The sequence below is a fragment of the Balaenoptera musculus genome, chromosome 2 (assembly GCF_009873245.2).
Source record: "Balaenoptera musculus isolate JJ_BM4_2016_0621 chromosome 2, mBalMus1.pri.v3, whole genome shotgun sequence".
In the NCBI taxonomy this organism is placed as follows: domain Eukaryota; kingdom Metazoa; phylum Chordata; class Mammalia; order Artiodactyla; family Balaenopteridae; genus Balaenoptera; species Balaenoptera musculus.
The window spans coordinates 34,313,103-34,332,081 of NC_045786.1; the positions used below are offsets into that span (position 1 = coordinate 34,313,103).

Consider the following 18,979-nt stretch of genomic DNA (forward strand, 5'->3'; position numbering starts at 1 on the left):
TTTTGACCACATCTGACCCCACAACAGACTTTCTAACACTGAAACAGTTTAGAGAAACAAAGAACCTTGTTCAGATGATAACGGCAAAACAACACGTAGCACAGTTTAGTGATTGCCCATCCATGCTGTCATTCAGTCCTCTTAATTAAGCACATTAGAATTTACGTCATTAAAAAGGCTGAGGCAAAGACATTAGATTTTTTTAATCCCACATATTTTTCAGAAAGGGAATGGGGGTGGGCGATGGTCCCTTTTAACCAGAGTTAAAGGATCAGAATGTCTAGGGTAGGAGTTTTAAAAATGTCTAGACTTCCTAGGATAGGAATTCTGCATTCTGCAGAAGATGGGGCCTGAGAATTTCTCTATGGAAAAAAGGATGCTTTGCTGAAACTTCTGGGGATCACTGTATTATACGGCCTGTTCTTAGAGAATTATCATGCCAAATAGCACTGTAGAGTCTCTAGTATTTTTTTTAAACTGTAGGCATTTTCAGAGCTTGTGTTTTATCCAATGTTCTTAATTTTCTTAGACTTCAGAAACTTTTCTTACACAATACCTATTAATATGGCACAGAGTCAGCGCTTGAAGAAAATTACCCTGGGAAATGCTGATGTAGAGCACATAAGGCAAAAGATTTTAACTGAATGTTAACTAAGATTGTCGTGATATAGTCTCGGACATCGTGTTGGGAAGGATTCTGAGGGCCAATCTGGCCATTTTTGCTAATGATCTCTGGTCTGGGTGGAGGAGGGAATGCTGGCTAGCAGCCCTAATCTAGGACACATTTCGTCTTATTTTCTTTGGCCTGAGGATCTGCTGGGTTTGACTAACTGATTCAGGTCCTCCTGCAGCAAGAATCCAGATCTGATATGGTGATTCCTGGCTCCTGACTTCCGTTGGTTTGCTCAGGTTCACAGGGTGTTCCCCAACGGGTTGGCCTCCCAGGAAGGGACTATTCAGAAGGGCAACGAGGTTCTCTCCATCAACGGCAAGTCTCTCAAAGGGGCCACACACAATGATGCTCTGGCCATCCTTCGCCAAGCTCGGGACCCCAGGCAAGCCGTGATTGTCACAAGGAAGCCAACCCCGGAGACCACGCCCGACCTCAACTCTTCCACAGATTCTGCAGCCTCAGCCTCTGTGGCCAGTGACGTTTCCATAGATTCCTGTAAGTTCTCCCCACGTGGTGGAAGCCCCGTGGGCCACATCACCTTTGGGCAGGTGAGGCCCACGCCGGCAGGGCTGCGCAGTCGTTTGTGGCCCCCAGAACACGTGGCCTGCCTTGTATGCCGCCCGGCACGCATGGCTGGGTTTATCCGTACACACGCACAAGCTTGCCGGGAGCATCAGCCAGGCTCACTTGAAAGCATCGCTAACAGCCCCCCTGTGTCTTCTCAGCCGCAGAGGCCACAGTCTGCACAGTGACCCTGGAGAAGACCTCTGCAGGCCTGGGCTTCAGTCTGGAAGGAGGGAAGGGCTCCTTGCAAGGGGACAAGCCTCTGACAGTTAACAGGATCTTCAAAGGTGCGGTGTGCGTCTGCCTCTCAGCCTTCGCTCCAGTTGCGGGTGTCCGGCCAGGCCCCCCAAAGGCTTCTGAGCACCTTCTAGGCCATGTCGGTTTCCCACAACCCCAGGCCCTTTTGGGAGGCAGGCAAGCCTGTTAAGGACTCCACTTTGCTTTTTCTCCCTGTTCTCCTTGGCTCAGACATCCCCTTAATCCCCCTATTTTACTGGGTCCTTGTACATGACCCAGCCCTGGGCTTGGTTCAGCTTGGCAGGGCCAGGGCTAGGGTGAGGCAAGTGAGGCGCTTGCAAAATTGAAGGCGGGTGCAAAATTGAAGGCGGCACCGAAATATTCAGTAATCAAGATACATACTGTTTCAGTGCAATCTTTTTAAAACTCGAAATTAATTCAAAAAGTCCACAATGAACAAAATATCAGGCTGTAAAACAAAGAGAGAGTCCGACTTTCCAGGTGCACAACTCAGCCTTACTCACGTCACCTTAATCCTGGACCTGTCAGCTCCTACCTTTATTCAGAATTTTGAGATTTTGTTCATCGTGGATTGGGAAGCAAGCCAGCCTCTGGTGGGGGGGTCACTTGGGTTTTCCTGTGAAAACCATGAATGGCCTGCAGCTGTCACATGCAATCACCCCGATTCTTCACTGCCTCTCATGCTGGACCCCCTGAGTCACAGAGCAAGGAGCTGTGGACAGGGGGTCACGTGGCCTGGGCTCTGGTCTAGCTCTGCTTCTAACTTGCTGAGTGACTGTTGCCTTGTGGGCCTGAGGCTCCTTATCTATAAGAAGAGGTGTGGGTGTGCGTCTGAGGGCTCTTGGTACTGGGACCCAGAGGCCCTCTCAGTTCTGCTCCCTGTCCCCCAGGAGCCCTCACTGCGGACTGGTTTTATCAGCGGGAAATCTGTTACAGCTGCTGAAAGCCAGGGGGCGGACCAAGGCTCACGTGGAGCTTCCCGAGAAATCCATGTTGACTCCAATTCTGCGAAAGATTTTTTTAACTTTGAAGGTCAACTTGGAATGAGCATAGGGCTCAAAGTCGAGAGACCTGGATTCCAGTGTTAGTTCTGCCACTAATGGCAGCATGACCCTGGGCAAGTCCCTTCACCATCTTGGTCCCATTTGCTTACATGGGGATGTAAGGGACCAAGGGAGGTGGATTCTACAGCTGCAGCACTCAGCAGCTTTGGAGCTTGTGTGAGCTACTTGAGTCCTTGGTTTCCTCCCACATGAAAAGGGAATACTAACAGAGCATACATACCTCATAGGACTGTTGCCATAAACGCCAAGTGTTAACACAACGCCTGTTATATATAATTGCCCAATATATCTTAGATAATTTTTTTTTTTTTGAGAAATGTGTTTAGATACTTGGCCCATTTTATTTAGTTATTTATTTATTTCTCAGCATGTGGGATCTTAGTTCCCCGACCAGGGATCAAACCCATGCCCCCCGCAATGGAAGCATGGAGTCCTAACCACTGGACCGCCAGGGAAGTCCCTAGCTATTTTTTTATTATGATCATCATTACTATTATCTTTTACTCTTATTAAATATTTGCAGATATCATTGTGTCAAACAGATGGGAAATTTTCTTTCAACATCAGCAGTAAAAGAGCACTCTTTCCCTACGTCACTCTGAAAGAGTGGGAGCCGTGTGTGATTATGTCCTCTTTATGTGGACCCAGGGGTCTTCTCCAGGCCATTCAGAGCCAAAAGTACTGTGAAGATAGTTCCGTGAACGTCCCGCCAGCTCCATTCCCACACCACCCAATGCCCGGCCATCCCATTAAGAGTAGAGAGACCACATGTGCGGGGGTGGGGTATTGGGGTGCTATCCAAGGAGGCTTAGAAGAGGACCCGGTTCCCTGGGGAAGTCTCCCCAATCAGGCTCTGGCTTGGAGCTGCCCGAAATCTCCCTTCTCTGGGGACAGCATGGGCCTCACCTCTCCCGAGGGCCACGGAGAGCTGGAGCCTGGTGTGCCAGCCTTGAAGTCACCGTTTTAGGAGATGTCTCATTTCAGAACGACCACCGAGTTCCAGAGGGATGGGCGCCAGTTCCCTTCTGAGCTGTCCCGGCTCCTCAGAGACCAAGGGTAGAAAGTAACTGCTTGTTCCACTGTCACTTGTGAGACCCATCCTCTTCTCTCTCATCCCAGGGGCGGCCTCAGAACAAAGTGAGACGGTCCAGCCAGGAGATGAAATCTTACACTTGGCCAGCACTGCCGTGCAGGGCCTCACACGGTTTGAAGCCTGGAACATCATCAAGGCGCTGCCTGATGGACCTGTCACTATCATCCTCAGGAGGAAGAGCCCCCGGTCCAAGGGGACCACAGCTGCTGGAGACCCCTAGGCCCAGCGCCAGAGCTGACGCCAGAGCCAACTGCGTGCAGCTCCCCATAACCGCTAATTCTCAGGGTCACTGCTAACCCCGCCCCGATGGGGGAAAGCACGGGCGTGCTTCCTGGTGGCTGCTTGCCCATGTCTGACGGACCTTCTGGAACATCACCCAGCAAGCGGGTTGTCCCAGAAACTTAGGGCAGAGTCACACTGGGGTGGCTGTTACAAACTACAGACTATGTCTAGAGAGAGCTTACTGATAATATTGTGGTGCTGTAAATAAAATGGATATATGACAATTGGATATGAAATCCATGTTTTGCTTTGCAGGTTTTCTAAGGACTATCACTGTGTCTTGATCCACCCCAAACAGCACCCTTTGTTTTTCTCATGACTCTGCAATGGTGGCAGATTTGGAGGGAGACAGTTCATCCTGCTCCACTTGACATCAGCTGGCCCAACTCAAAGGCCGGAGGCTGGAACCCCCCGAAGGGTCACTCACTCACTCACACATCGGGCCGCTGACGTTGGCTGCTGGCTGGGAGCTCAGCTGGAGCTGCAGGCGTACACATTGCAGGAGGCCTCTCCCTGTGGCCTGGGCGTCCTCACCACATGGTAGCTGGGTGTCCCCCGGAGAGTGTGAGAGCCACGTAGGAGCTGCATCCTTTTTAAGACCTTGCCTCTGACATCAAATAGCGTCGCTTCTCCTATGCTCTGTCAGTCAGAGCTGGCACAAACCTGCCCCGGTTTAAGGGGAAGGGAAAGATGGCTGGGGCTGTTTTTGGAAAATACAATCTAGCACACAAAACATTTGCAAAAGTGGATTTGGTTGGGTTGGAGAAGTGCTCCTCGCCAGGGTGGTACCCGGTGGCAGAGCGAGTAAGCAAACAACGGAAGCTCCACGTGTGCTCAGCTGTGCCAGCAGAATGGACTAGCGTGAGTCTGAGAGAGTACAACACAATGGCTGCCATTTAACTCCCACGAGCCAAGCACCGTGCTGGGTTAAGTGGACACTGTCTTTAGTAATCACAGCAGTGTCTACAGAGCGTGGTAGTGTCCCACTGTGTAGATGAGGGTACTGAGACCCAGAGATAAGAGGCAACTTGTCCAGCTGGTAAATGATACGGAGAGTGAGTCCTTTCTTCTGTGGTCTGGGAGAGACTAACAGGTCAAGGTGCTTTTAAGTTTGGTCATCGCTTAATGCCTGATTGTCAAGCTCGGGACAAAGAAATGCATTAGCAACACCCGGCAGCCCCTGACGAGGCCTGGACAATGTGTCAGCCCTGCTTCTGCCCTTGTTCCCGTGAATAAGGGTGTTGAGGGAGGACCCGGCAAGGACCACAGACACGACACAAAAAGTCCTTACTCCCAGGCCAGTATCAGAGGGGCCATATTAATGTCATCCAATAGCTTCTCCAGGGTCCATAGGAAGCTAAGAATCCGTTTCCTGGCCGTGAACTCTTAGGAAACTCTCCTGGGGAATCATAATCTTCATGCAAGCCCCTTTAGTGACTTCACCACAGTGGGTGCCAGCTCAGTGCCCTATTCTTCCTGAGAAATAATGTGCTCAGAGTCATCTGTGTCAAGCTCTAGAGTAGACAAGAACTTGGAGATAACCATTTGTGTCAGCTCCTTAGATTTAAGAGAAAGGCTGAATTTGAACATGGTCTGACAATGAAAGGTATGACCCCACTCAACACCCACCCTACCGGATCTTACTGTGTGCCTGTCCAGGGCCGGGCACCCAGGCCATGGGATTCAGCGGGCACACCCCTCGCCCCCGCAATCTCACGTCTGCACACAATGATGTTTCCTATAATCGGGTTACTGTTTTGAGTCTTATCAAGCAGCCAGGTGATGAAGGTGGCCCAGCCAGGTGATGAAGGTGGACCAGCCAGGTGATGAATGCGGACCAGCCTGGGGAAGGAGAAAGAGTCTTTCCATCAGGACTGGGAGGTGGTGACACGGAGGAGCACAGTGCCAGCCAGGGGCCTGGGACACGGAGAAAGCCTCCTTGGGAGCTCAGATGAATCAAGTGAGTGAGTGGGGTTGTATGAGGACTCACATGCAGCCAGGGCGCGCCCAGGCCCTCCCAGGAGCCCCTTCTGTCTCTGAAGACCCCCTTCTCCCCCAGCTCAAATAGAACCACTGAGGACGCTGCCACTGCCAGCTTTCCAGTTTCAAATCAAGAATCAGCAAGAAAGGGACTTCCCTGGTGGCGCAGTGGTTTAAGAATCCGCCTGCCAATGCAGAGGACACGGGTTTGAGCTCTGGTCCGGGAAGATCCCACACGCCGCGGAGCAACTAAGCCCGTGCGCCACAACTACTGAAGGCTGCGCTCTAGAGCCCGTGCGCCACAACTACTGAAGCCCGCACGCCTAGAGCCCGTACTCCGCAACGAGAAGCCACCGCAATGAGAAGCCCGCACACTGCAACGCTCGCTGCAACTAGAGAAAGCCTGCGTGCAGCAACGAAGACCCAACACAGCCAAAAAATACATAAATAAATTTATTAAAAAAAAAAAGAATCGGCAAGAAGGTCTTAAAACGTAAGCTCATCCATTTGAGCGTCATGATGCTGCAGTTTACAGGTGAGGTTTAGTGCGCCTTGGTCACCTTCTTCAGATCTGACAACAGGCAGAGAAAACAGTGCCTTTGCAAACAATGATTCCAGTCATCCCCAACACCGCAAACACACAAACAACAATCCTGGATCTACTTTAACTCCCCAGGGAAATGAGTCCATCCAAGAGTCTCTCCCAGGCAGCCCTCGTTCCTGGCTTTGTACAGCACCTCACTGATTCACCATCATCATCTCATTTGCATGGACTCTTAAGCAGGCTACCCCAGGATTGGTATTCATGCCCCCAGATTTTCTTTAAAGACAGGAAGTCAAAGCACAGGAGTGTTAAGTGACTGTCCGAGAGCATCATTTCTAACTGGCAGGGATGGGACCACTTGCACATTTTCTGACTCTTGGTCCAGTGCTCAAACCAGTTTAACCCACTGCCAGCAGATGCACGTAGGAGCAGTGCAGGCGCGGTCCGTGCAGTGGGCCCAGTGAGACGTGTTCTTGGGAGGCTGACCTCCCCTCCTGGCCAGATGGGGCAGCACAGGTGGCTCCATCTTGGTAAGACCACCACCTTCCTGGGGCTCCTGGGATGGCGTGCCCACAATCGGCTGGGTTTGGGACATCAAATTGTGATAAGTTGATACAGAACGACTTCTGGCACAAAGTAAGGACCCATTAAGTACTTGGCGAATGAATGAATGAAATCTAAGTACATATAAGAGTCCTGTGAAGATTTCTTGATGAGAAGAGGGAGTTAGCTGGATGATCTTCATGGCATGATTGTGGGATCTCCAGCTGCATTAGAGCCCAGAAAGGCTTTCTAACCCCCTGACACTGAGCTTTCACATTTTAAAGCTTGCTCAGACCTCGGCACATTCAGAAGACAGGCACCCCAGGACTCAAAGGTGGGAAGCAAGATACTCTGATACAAGGGGAATGTTTTCCATCTGGAGGCGCCAAGGCTGAGGACCCTGGAAATTTTCTGCTAGTAACCTGAGAAACTGCAATACGAGTGCACTCTGGTCAAACACACGTGGGGCCTCCCTCACCAGCAAGTTGGTGGGCCAATGGAGGAGCTTGTGAGGGAATGTTGGAGAATTCCACACAGGACTGTGTGGCCCTGACCGGAGTGAAGGAAAGGGAGTCGTGTGCCCGATGAAGCCCCTTCCAGGTGGCAAGGCCGTGCTCCCTGGTTCCGATGATGCACCGGGCTGGGCATAGCCCGTTTGGGGTCATTTCATCTTGCAGCAGAGCCTGGGGGGGATTTTAGCCAGCACTGCTGGGGGTGGGGCATCTGCTCTTCCGTCCTTCCCGCTGACAGCAGTACGGGCTCACCAGGTCCTGGAGGCCAGAGGACTCCTGCTCCATCTTCTATAACAGAACAAGTTCTCCTCCAAGTTCCCCTTGTAGGTGCCCTGAGCCCAAAATCAATTCCAGAGTGCTGCCTGGGCAGATTCAAACTGCCAGGTTTCATTGGGGCGCCTGAAATTTAACTCATGCAGGGGAAAAAGAGAGAAAAATGACTTGAATAAAAGAGACAACAAAAGGAGTACTGGAAGTGTTTTTTCCTGAATGCTTCTCTCATTTTTTAAGCATCATTTTGCCAAGCTGACGTCTTTTAAGGGGGAAAGTCTGGCACGGTATCAGAAACACACATCCGGGGATTTGTTGCACAGGACTGAGAGCTCGAATGCCACCAAGGGGCTGAGCCAGGTTTTCGGGATTGATGGTGATTCTTCTCGACAAACGGGGAAACATGGTCTCTGAGAGAGATCGGCACAGAAAGGCTTTGGACCCGAGAGCATCGCACGGTGCCCGGGCAGAGTCCCTGTCCGGCGACCGGGGGGGCTTGGGGGGCACCCTGCTGGAGGAGGGGTGCTTGGGTAACGGCAGCGCCGCCCAAGTGGAAGGAGGAGCAGGAGGGGCGGGGGCTGCCTCTGGCTGATGTCCCTGGAGATGAACTGGTCATTGGTGGGTTCCAAAGGTAGAGCGGTTCCAAAGGAGCCCGTGTTCTCCCAGGCTCTCCAGCTGCGTCCCAACAATGGCAGCTCCGCACGAGTCATGGCAGTTCTCGGCCCACCAGCCAGGATGTCAGCCGTAGAATTTCTTCACTGCTTTCTGGAGGTTGGCATAAAACCCGGCCATGCTGCGGGGAAAGAAGGAGTCCACCACGCCCTGCGGAAGGTAACCGCTGAGGTCGGTCTGGAAGAACGTGACCAGGCTGGTCTTGTCGGGCTCCCTGTGAAAGCAAGGCCAGGGCTGTTATGTGTCTGGAGCAGACAGCCCGCCCAGGAAATGGTCCAGACCCAGGGATTTCGCTGGGTTCACTGCCCAGGGCGTCCCTCTAGACCTGCTTCTTTTCAGGATGGAAGCGGGTCCTCTCGTGGATGCTTCCATGGCCCCACCAGGCCATTGAGCGAGGACGACCCCCCACTTCCAGCCCAGGAGGGTCATTCGTTCCCTGTGCCCGATTCACTCGGCAAAGGCTTTCAGAGAACTCACTCCTGTACCGGGTCCTGGGAGGAACAGACACGATGCTGCCCTCTGTCCATTTAGGGCAGCAGTTCTCCAAATGGCCTGGCAGCTCCTGGGGGTTCCTGACACCCTTTCAAGGGGTCTGCAAGGTCAGAGCTATTTTCATCACAGCACTAAGATGTGATTTGCCTTTTCCACTCCCATTCTCTCAGCGTGTACTTCATTCTCACAAGTTTTCTCTTGGCCAGGACCATGAAGGCATGGGCTTCGTGGAGACCACTGAGCATTTTATTTGAATGGAGCTGTCAGCAGCTTCCGGGGGAGGTTTCCAGAGGCTACATGAGGTGTGATATCACAACAGACTGAATGCAGAGGCAGATATGAGCTTCTGTTAAACCTGACATTAAAGAGATTTCCCAAAATGTCAAACAGGGCCACTCTTCACTATTTTTCCTCTTTTGAAAAATATGGTTACTTTTCACAAAAATATTTATGTGAACATATAATACACGTATTATCATTATTTTAAAATAAATGTTTTTTAAATGTCCCGGTTTTAATTTCAAATATAGTAAATACTGATGAATATAATCCACATGAACAAAAGCGCTTTGATGCCCTGAATAATATTTAAGAGTGTAATGGAGCCTCAGACCAAAAATGTGAGAATGGCTGACTTAGAGACCTGACACATAACTTGCGCACATGTGAAGGGGCTTCGGCTGGGGGTGGCAGAAGCCCCGAGGGAGGCCACAGCATGGAACATGGCACAGACCCGTGCTGAAGTCGAGAGGCAGGGTCCGGTCACCAACCTAGCAACTCAGCGGACCTCCCTGGGCTGCGGACGTAGTGGCCTCCTTCTCAGGGGCACAAGGGCAGTGAAGCCCACCAGCGAGAGTCAGATTCAGTGAGGGGCACGCACGGGAGGAGACGGGACCCAACTTGGTAGGGACAAGGGGTCTTCAGTGTCACAAACTTCCCAATTGCCAGGACCACAAAGGCACGGGCTTTGCGGGGACCATTTGGCGTTTTCATTTGAGTGGAGCTGTCAGCAGCCTCAGAGTCTCATCAGGAACCCCACGGAGCATTGCACCTGCCCATCAAGTGTTTCCTGACATCCTGGAGGTCAAGGGCTGAGAAGTGGAGACCCTTTAGAACCTCGCCCTCCCTCCCAGATGCACAGACAGGGCCGGGGGCCAGCAGATGAACGACAGTGCAGGACGGCGCTGGCTGGGCAGGCTTCTCTACTCTGCTCATGCCTTCTCTGCACAGAGCCTGAACTCGGGGTTCGGGGGGCACAGACTGCCTTCCATCCCAAAGCCTCAGCATCATCGGACTCTGTTCCTTGCTCACCAAGCCCCAGCCCCTCCACCTGTGCTGGGACCTTCTCTCTTCTCCCTGCTCCTCCTGCCCTGGGCTCACTCAAGCCCCCATACTTCTCAGTGCTGTCCTCTTTGGCCTGAACAGGTGAAGGAGAAAGTCTGCTCAGGGACCATGCTTTCCTCCGGGTGAGGACGGGGCTTGGTAGGAGGTAAACACGCAACAGGCCGGGTGGAAGAGGCAAACTCGGTACCTTACGGAGTGGTCACGGTGAAGAGTGCTTCTTGCTTGGACGTCATTAACAGAGCGGGCAAAGGGGGGCTCAGAGCGATGTTGGAATCACCTGGTCTCCCCATGGAGAAGGCTGGGCTAGATAACGGCGTCCACCACTGGTCCTTGTTGTAAGGATTCGTGAGATAATACGTGCAGAGCACTCAGCAGACTCGCTGGGCACAGAGCAGGGCTGCATTCACGATGTGATTATGCTGCCCCTGCTACAAACACCAGCCCCCCCGCCTGGAGAACAACCAGAACCCGACAGCTCTGCCCTGTCCGCTGCAGCCACTCGACACAGGCACCACCATCCCTCACCTCTAATTAGTGCCCTTGCCCTGGCTCACAACCTCGCCCACTCCAGAGGCATCACAGCACTGGACACCCAGCCCAGAGCACATCCTGCTCCAGACTCCCCACCAGCTCCCCGTTCGATTCCGAGCACAGCGCCCACGACTCCAGGGTGTGGGCCCTGCTACCTCGGTGACCGGATCTCCTTGCCTTTCCCCCTGCTCACTGCCATCTGGCACAATGGCCTCCGTGCCATTCCCCAAATGCCCCTTGCCTGCCCCCACCTCAGGGACTTTGGACCTGCTTATCCCTCTGCCAGGCATGCACTCCCCCCAGCCCCCTCCCATCCCCAAGGCTCCCTGTGCTGTGCTTTGGTCAAACGTCCTATCAGGGGGGCCTTTGGTGACCCCCCAGATGTCTAGCTCCCCCATCCCTCCCTGGCACCTTTATCTGGTTTCAGTTTTCTCCAAATCATTTAAAATCTGATCATTACAAGCATGTACATCTGATATAATTATGGTGCTTGTGTTTTGTCTGTCTACCCTGCTCCCACTAGAATCTAAGTTCCAAGAAGGCTTATCTGTTTTGAGGGGTCAATATCTAGATTAAGAGCATAGATTTGGGAGTCAGATGCTATAGCTTGCCCAGCTCCTGGATGTGTGATCTTGAGTAAGTTAGATAACCTCTCTGTGCCCAGAGTCCTCATACAAAAAATGAAGGTAATAACAGTACCTTAGAATTGTTATAAGAATAAAAATGAGTTAAATTATAAAATATAAAGAATAGAAGAGTGCCTGACACACAGGAGTGATGTATAAACATTTGCTGCTGTTCCTGTCACTATTAGTATCATTTCTTGAATCCATAGCACCTAGAACAGGCTTATATTCATAGAGTGATGGGAACCATCATTGTCACAGGTTTCAGATCCACATAAAATGCTTTCAAGCGAGCTGAGTCAAAACCTCCACACTAGGGACTTCCCTGGTGGTCCAGGGGTTAAGACCCCACGCTTCCACTGCAGTGGAGGCAGGTTCCATCCCTGGTGGGGGAACTAAGATCCTGCATGCTGTGCGGTGCGGCCAAAAGATAAAACAACAAGAAATATATATATACGGAACATCTTGGGAAGAAATATTTGTAACATATATAATAAAAAATGTTTTAAAAATGTCTTAGGAAAAAAACCTCCACACCAGCTGGGTTTTGTGGGATCTTTCTGGCGCTAAGTGACCCAGCTACAAAGTCTGTGCAATCAGGTCTTGCTATCTGGAATGAGGCACAATGATACTCATCATATTGTGCGTTCTCCCCAAGGAAGATATCCATAGAATTCAGCCCCTAAGGGGAAAGTGCTCTGACTCTTACTCTGAAAATTCCTCTGTGTGTGTGTGTGTGTGTGTGTGTGTGTGTGTGTGCGTGTGTGTGTGTGTTTGCGTGCGCATGGTGAGGGGAGCTGTGTTGGATTGCAGCTATGCTATTATTTTCAAACTCATAAAGTTTTGCTACGTTTAACAGAAGTCTGCCACAAGATGTTTGAAAAGCCAGCTTAGTCAAAAGTGTTACGTGGAGGTGTGGGATGTGGGTTTTCGGTACAAGGCTATGGCACCAAAACCCTTCTCCTGGGATTGTGCGGTGACAGCATCGATGTTTCCCCTGCTGGTGTCTGTTTGTGGGTTGCAGGGTGACAGGGACAGACCCTCAGGTACAGTTTCTTTCTTTGTCAACTTGAGTGGTTCCCAGGATAAACCAGTGACCTTCGGGTTATTATTACACGGAAAGCTCCTGGTAAAAACCTGGCCCCAGTGGTCCAGTGGTTAAGAGTCCATGCTTCCACTGCAAGGGGCGTGGGTTCGATCCCTGGTCAGGGAACTAAGATCCCACACGCTGCTCGGTGAGGCCAAAAACAAAAACCCAAAAAACCAAAAAGAACCTGGCCATGACCTGCGAGAAAATGGGGCCAGAACCATTTCTGAGCTCAGTTCTGGGGCTGACTCATGGTGTGCTCTGAGAATCGCGCTTTAGCCCCGAGCATCTCCATCCCATTCCTCGGTGAGGGGTGAAGAGCACCGTGTGGGATTCGGGGTGAGGCCAGCTAAGCTCTTGGCTGCTGCAGGCTGGTGGAGAGCACTCAGAACACGGAGGAGAAGACTGGGTGCCCAGGGCCCACACGGCCAGCCTGGGACCCTGCACAGACCACCTAACTTCCCTGAGCCTCAGTTTCCTCATCTGCTAAATGGGACCATGACATTTGCCCAGCTTGCCTGGGCCGGAGGGAGGGCTCCCCACATCAGAAATAATGACATCTCCCCACAATTCTTTCCCACGTGCCTAGAACTTTGGCGTGTTATGTCACCAATGTGTATGTATAGGGTTCTGTAACGTCAAGGCCTACAGAGTGGTGAGGCATTTTTATTACTGCAAATCATCATTAATGTTGCCATTGAGTAGAATGTCCTCAGTTAAGCCACAGTTAGGTCTGGGCACATCATTCAATCCAAGAGCTTATCCTTACCCTGGCAGAGGTCCACAGAAGCAACCGCAAGGATGGTTAAATCCTCTCACGTAACCTGGCTTTGGGGGACATAACAGATGCTCCACGCTGGTAGCTGGAAGACAGAGAAAGATGGTCAGTGAGCTACAACTTCGGGCAGTTGGGCCACTGCCGCTGAAGGGCCTTACCGGGCACCCACGGTGGGTACAGACCAGTCACCTGGAGCCCAGGCGTCAGAGGACGACCCTGCCCCTTGGCCCTGAGCTCTTCCTACTGCCACCCCCATCCCTCACATTCACACACACGTTCACACATACTCGTGCTCACGCACACACGCATGTCCACAGCTTCCCCAAGCCTGCTGGAATATTAGAGAAAAGAACATTTCAGACTATGAGGCTTGAGGGCAGAAGAACGAAGGGACCCCTCTCAAATCGCAGCCGAGAGAGGTGTGGATGGACACACAACCTACCCCCATGTGGAAGATTCAGAGGAGTGGCAGGCACCGTGGCTTTCAGCGGGAGGCACCATAGAAAGTGCAGAGGCAGGAACTCTGCTCCTCGCGGGAAGGAGGGGGGCGGACAGCCCACAGCCCTCTCGGGAAGGTGCTCCGTGGGTGCAGGGAATCACCACACCCTGGGGTTCCCTGAAGCCAAACCGTACCCCGCATGTCTAGGGTACAAACTATGCGCCTCAGCAGGGATGAAAATGGGGTGCTGACGAAATCTGTGATTTATAACTAAAATTACTAGTGTGTGGACTCTCCCACCTCAGACCTCCTTGGCACAGAATCTTCCCAAACCTGACAAGGGGAGGCTGGCACAGAAAAAGGGACCCAGGCTGTGAGTGCTCCAGGGATTTCCAGCTGGTCGGCTTTCCTTGAGGAGCTGGGCGGGTATGGAGGAGACAGAAACCAGCATCCCACGAAGGCTTTGCAGCAGCCCTGCCGTCACTCACCATTGGAACTGATGGTCCCATCCTCATACGTCTTGACCAGCACCAGGTCCACAAAGTCTCTGGGAGAGATGAGCTTCATGACGGCTGAGGGGGTGGTGGTTCTGCTGACGCACTGTGTCTGTCAGAGCAAAGGGGGATCCAGCTGCGTCTGATGGCCGCGCATCTGCTCCCCAACCCAACTTGACTCGGAGCTCATCCAACCTGTTCCAATACCCCAGGGTCTAGAAAATGGGAATAGAACTGACAGCAGGGTGGCGCTGTGACCTGGAGGGTCTAGAATGAACTTTCCTGGACGGGCCAAGGGTCATGGCAACACACCCAGCTCGTAGAATCTAGGGTTGTGACACGGGCTGCCCATGGCTGATCAGGACCACTCTGAGCTTATGTCTCAAAAGATCATGAGAGTTGCCATTAATTGAGCACGTAGTTAAGAGCCTGGCTGGACAAAGCTCTCAGTGGTCCTTTGCAACTGAGAAATAGGTTTCATGAACCCATTTGACAGGTGAGGAAACTGAGGCTTGGAGAGATGAAGGAATTCACCACAAAGCTCAGGGTGGAGACGAGGCTTGAACAGGGCCAGAAGTAGGGTGAGGCAAGAGAGGCCATTCCTTCCTAAGGCCGACCCGGTACTTGCTTAACCCTGAGAGCAGTGCCTCCTTAAATGTGTGTCCTGGGCAGCTTTCTGGTTTCTCCCAGCCCCAGCCCTGGGAGCGAGCACCCCTTGAACTGCACACCATCTCAGAATATCCCACCAAGTCCATTCTCCCACTTTACAAGCCAAGGGCCCTTCAAACCCACCCCATGCTTTATCCCATGATTCCCCTCCTCCAGCAGGACCCCGGTCCTTTCAAGGTCACAAGGTACAGGTCAGGCCCGAGGATGGGACAATCCTGGGGAGACCTCTGGGGAGCAGGCGAGAAGGCCTCTTGCCTCTTTGGCTATTAAGACTCGGGGCGCCGTGTGTGGCTGAGAAAAGTCTGACCCTGGGTATGAGTCTTCCAGGTGGGCGTGCAATCCCTGGGGGCACTTGAGAACTTTCCAGTGGGCTCTGGGAGCACTGGGAATCAGTTTCCAGATGGCTCATCTTCCACGTGTCCTTCCTAGAATGACCTGCCTGAGAACAGCCTGCACCTTCATGCAGGTTTCCCTTTCCCACTTGAAAAAGGTGCCACATACCCCACCCATCTGGAATCTTCCAATCATACACTGTCCTAGGGTGTAAAATCCCCCAGGGGGCCAAAGGGACACTGAGGGATGCTGATTTCAATATTTAACCAAGGCACTGCACACTGGAGTTAGAATTTCCATGTTTTCCCCTTCTTAAAGCATATATTCTTTTTAAAGGCCAAAGCTTGTTGCTAGAAACAAGGTAATTTTGCCTTTTCTGAAGTCTAGTAGTTTGTAGTAGGAATGGCAGAAGTGATGAGATTTTAAAAAAAAATAACTATACAGATTCCACTCCTGATTATTGCTACAAAACGCATCAATTCTGAAGGAGAGTGTCTGGAGAACAAGATGAAGAGGACATATTGGTAAGAAAGCGGCAGCACGTGTTATAACTGCCACAAACTTGTGGCATGGCTCTTTATCTCATCCATCCATCCATCCACCCATCCATCTACTATCTATCAATCTTAGAATTAGGATATTTGAGATTTGTCAAAATCACGCTGTCATTCTGTTATTACATTTCCATTATGTTTAAAAGGGCATTAACCCGTGTTTCCTCAACTTCAAGCATTTGTGTATAATTATTTGTACACTATCTTCACAATTTTTTCCTATCTCTGGTAGCACCTATCCTGTTATTCACTTAATATTTTTATCTAAATGTGCTCACGTTTTAAAACTTAAACTTATTTTAAAAAGGAAGCTATTTAACTACTGGAAATGAAAAAAAGGTACCACTTGGCATAAATAAAAGACAACTGCAAATATATATATATATATGGTTCTAATTCTGAGCCTGAGGCCAGCTGTCTGTTTGTTATAATGGAGATTCACAAGTGTTAAACAGGTGTCAAAAGTACATTAGCACCTATCCCAGACTTTTCCCTTCAAGTTATCAGAGAGATTGAAGAACATTTGAAATGGGGTGACCTCGCTATGTGTGATTCAATTTCAGCTTTGACTGTTAAAGACCTAATACACTGTATCACCTAGTGCCCCAACATTATGTGCCCCACCCTTCAGGAAACACTGACATAATTTGTGATAATGAACTGAAATGTGAATTCTTGGTCAAGCTTAAGAACACTTGGGTCCTACGGACTGACCAGTAAAGAACTATGGCTTGAGGTTTCACAGCACCATCTACAGAAACACCCAAGAGGGTATACCATGTCCACAGATGTCAAAATCAAGGCACCATTCAAATCAAAAAAAGCTGGCAACATTTCCCCAGGGCAACTTTTTAATTTGTTTTGGCTATGTTTTGTTTTTTTCTCCTTAACTTCTATAATCAAGAGGAGGTGCATACTTAATACTACAGAGGATCCCAGGGCAGGACCAACTACATCTTTACTGCCCAATATGGTAGCCACTAGTTCCATGTGGCTATTTAAATTTACATCGAGTCATGAAAATTAAATAAAATTAACAATTTATTTCTTCAAACTAGACACCTGTCAAATGCTCTGTGGCCACGTGGGGCTAGTGGCTACCGTACTGAACAGCGCTGTTGTAGAATATTTCCATCAGAGCAGAAAGTTCTCCTGGGCAGCGCTAGAGTAGATACCACACATTTTACCAATGGAGCAACTGTCATCCGGCATCTGCCACCTGGCACAGCGTCACAGCTGGCAGAGAATCCTGACTCTTTGGCCAGGACTCAATTCATTACCATGGTCCCAGAAACGGGCAATACTTCAAACTAGAGCTGATGTGTCCAATCCAGGCACTGCTTCAGCATCCTCAGAGCTCACGTTCACTCTGCACTCCTGCTTTCATCATCCGCTGCTATGTTCTCTCAGCTCTGTTTAGGGCAGCTCTACCTCTCTGGGTCTCATTGTTGCCTACCTGTACCTGGGCCGAGGCTGGGTTTGAGTGTCAAGCAGTGGGCAACATGTTTGCTGGGCATCAGGGGCTCACAGTGTACTCCTCTTGCCTAAAGGTGTCATTGACCCCCCGCAGAGGGAACAGAGTCAGCTTACTGTCTAGCGATAACAGTGCTTGGAAAGACTTACATCAGTGATGCTTTCGATAATTTCAAAACTGTTCACATTCTCATCCCACTTATCTCGTAGGGTCCCAGCAAGTGGTTTCACACAGTCCCACACCTGCTCTGGTGTCCCATTCACAATGCCTTCTCCTCGGTACCTGGAGCACAAAGAGGAATGTGACCCCAAGGCGTCAAACTGGTTTATCCTGGGATTACATATAAGGACTAGAAGTCATGTCTGTCACTGTTAAGACAGCCTTGCAGAGGAGGGGCTGACATTTACCAGCCCACCTCCCCTCAGGCCTGCAGAAATGGACGGACGGCAAGCTTTCATAAGAATATAGTTTGAGGAAATGATGTAGTTAAACATGGAAACTTTTCTAGAAGATAACTGGCAAGTTGATTCCAGGTGCTAGGGTTGACTGGAGTCTCTTAGGAAACAAACCCGCAGAAACAGCAGGAAAGGTGTGGCACCTTTGACAAGCTTTGAACAAGGGGTGCACTTACAGGTTCCCTGGAAACTCCACAGACGGCCTCCAGGAAACTGAAACTCCGTTCTGTCAAAAGGCACAGAATCGCAAAATTTTAGAGCTAGAAGGGCCCTTGGGAGATCACCAGGCCCAATCCCCTGTTTTACAGAAGAAAAGTCGAGAGCCCCAAGAGATGCAAATCTCCAAGGTACCCAACTGACATGTAGCAGAGTGGGGACTGGTCCAGGACAAAGCTGCCCCCAGGAGGATGTGATGGACAAAGGGATCTTATGTGGCTGACTTGAAGAGCGCTGGGGAGTTTTCAAACCACCTTAAAAACCACCGTGCATCTTGTCTCCTCGGGCAATTTTGGTCTGTTTGTTAAAAATCCTAAGTGTCCAGTGAGCAGCACCATCCCTCTGCCACCCTCCTGGGAACGCAGAGAGGGGCTCCTGCTCCGAGGAACGGAGTAAAGGCTTTGGAGCCTGGTGCTTCCGGTTCCATTCTAATCATTTACCAGCCAGGTGACCTTGGCCAAGTCTTTCAAAGAAAGGGGCGGATACTTATCTCTCGGCGGGGGGGGGGGTGTCATTGTGTGCAAAACAGGCCGGAGGATGGAACGCAGAAAACCTCCAGGAGAGGGGCAGCCTGGGGGCTTCTGGAACCCCGGCCCCACGGAGCAAAGGCCCTTCGACCCCTTCCTGCCCAGCTCCTCACTCACGCCTTCCCGGCAAATCTTCCATCCTGACTCGTCTCGCCGGTACTGGAGCATCTTCTCCGCCACCGCCTCGCTTATCTGCGCGGCCAACGCCGGGTCCATTGCGCCGAGAGCTGCGCGAGGTTGCTGGGGAGCAGGTGCGGGGTGCGCTGTGCGGTGGCTGCCGGGCACTTAGGTATGGGAAGCCGGAAAGCCCGGGCCAGCAGAGGAGCCCGGAGTCCCGCCCCAGCCCCGCCCCCGCTCTAGGATTGGCCTAGACCGTCAGACAGACCCCGCCCCGCTCTGAGATTGGCAGGGCCGGAGATCCACCGGCCGTTCACTGCAGGACGCCCTCCGCCCCGAGGGGTCCAAGGCGCGCCCCGTAGGTCCTGCAGGACCTGCTTTTCGCCTG

General features: G+C 51.4%; 2 protein-coding genes across 6 annotated transcripts in view; one reads left to right on the forward strand and one right to left on the reverse strand.

Annotated features, from left to right (window-relative positions):
• Positions 1 to 4,153, forward strand: part of IL16 (interleukin 16) — a 104,952-nt gene extending 100,799 nt beyond the window's left edge. For all 5 annotated transcript variants that reach the window (XM_036843264.1, XM_036843266.1, XM_036843268.1 and 2 more), the window contains 3 exons: positions 910 to 1,168; positions 1,399 to 1,524; positions 3,679 to 4,153. In XM_036843264.1, coding sequence (XP_036699159.1) covers positions 910 to 1,168; positions 1,399 to 1,524; positions 3,679 to 3,872 — 579 coding nt within the window. In that variant the 3' untranslated portion in view covers positions 3,873 to 4,153. The remainder of the gene's footprint in view (positions 1 to 909; positions 1,169 to 1,398; positions 1,525 to 3,678) is intronic.
• Positions 4,154 to 6,398: 2,245 nt separating this feature from the next.
• On the reverse strand, positions 6,399 to 18,757 carry STARD5 (StAR related lipid transfer domain containing 5). The gene is made up of 6 exons (XM_036843270.1): positions 18,592 to 18,757; positions 17,908 to 17,957; positions 17,426 to 17,558; positions 14,241 to 14,358; positions 13,305 to 13,398; positions 6,399 to 8,669 (listed from the first exon to the last, which is right to left on the reverse strand). Exons 1-6 carry the CDS (start codon positions 18,688 to 18,690, stop codon positions 8,522 to 8,524), a joined length of 642 nt encoding a protein of 213 aa, XP_036699165.1. The 5' UTR covers positions 18,691 to 18,757; the 3' UTR covers positions 6,399 to 8,521.
• Between the last annotated feature and the right edge of the window lie 222 nt (positions 18,758 to 18,979).

Bases quoted from the DNA above. Each gene is read 5' to 3' on its own strand.
- STARD5 (XM_036843270.1), bottom strand. From the start codon at position 18,690: ATGGACCCGGCGTTGGCCGCGCAGATAAGCGAGGCGGTGGCGGAGAAG. The intron at 17,958-18,591 runs GTGAGTGAGGAG...GCCTTTTGACAG, and splicing joins GGAAGATTTGCCGGGAAGGC to AACGGAGTTTCAGTTTCCTG. The intron at 8,670-13,304 runs GTAAGGATAAGC...TTGCTTTCACAG, and splicing joins TTCTGTGGACCTCTGCCAGG to GGAGCCCGACAAGACCAGCC.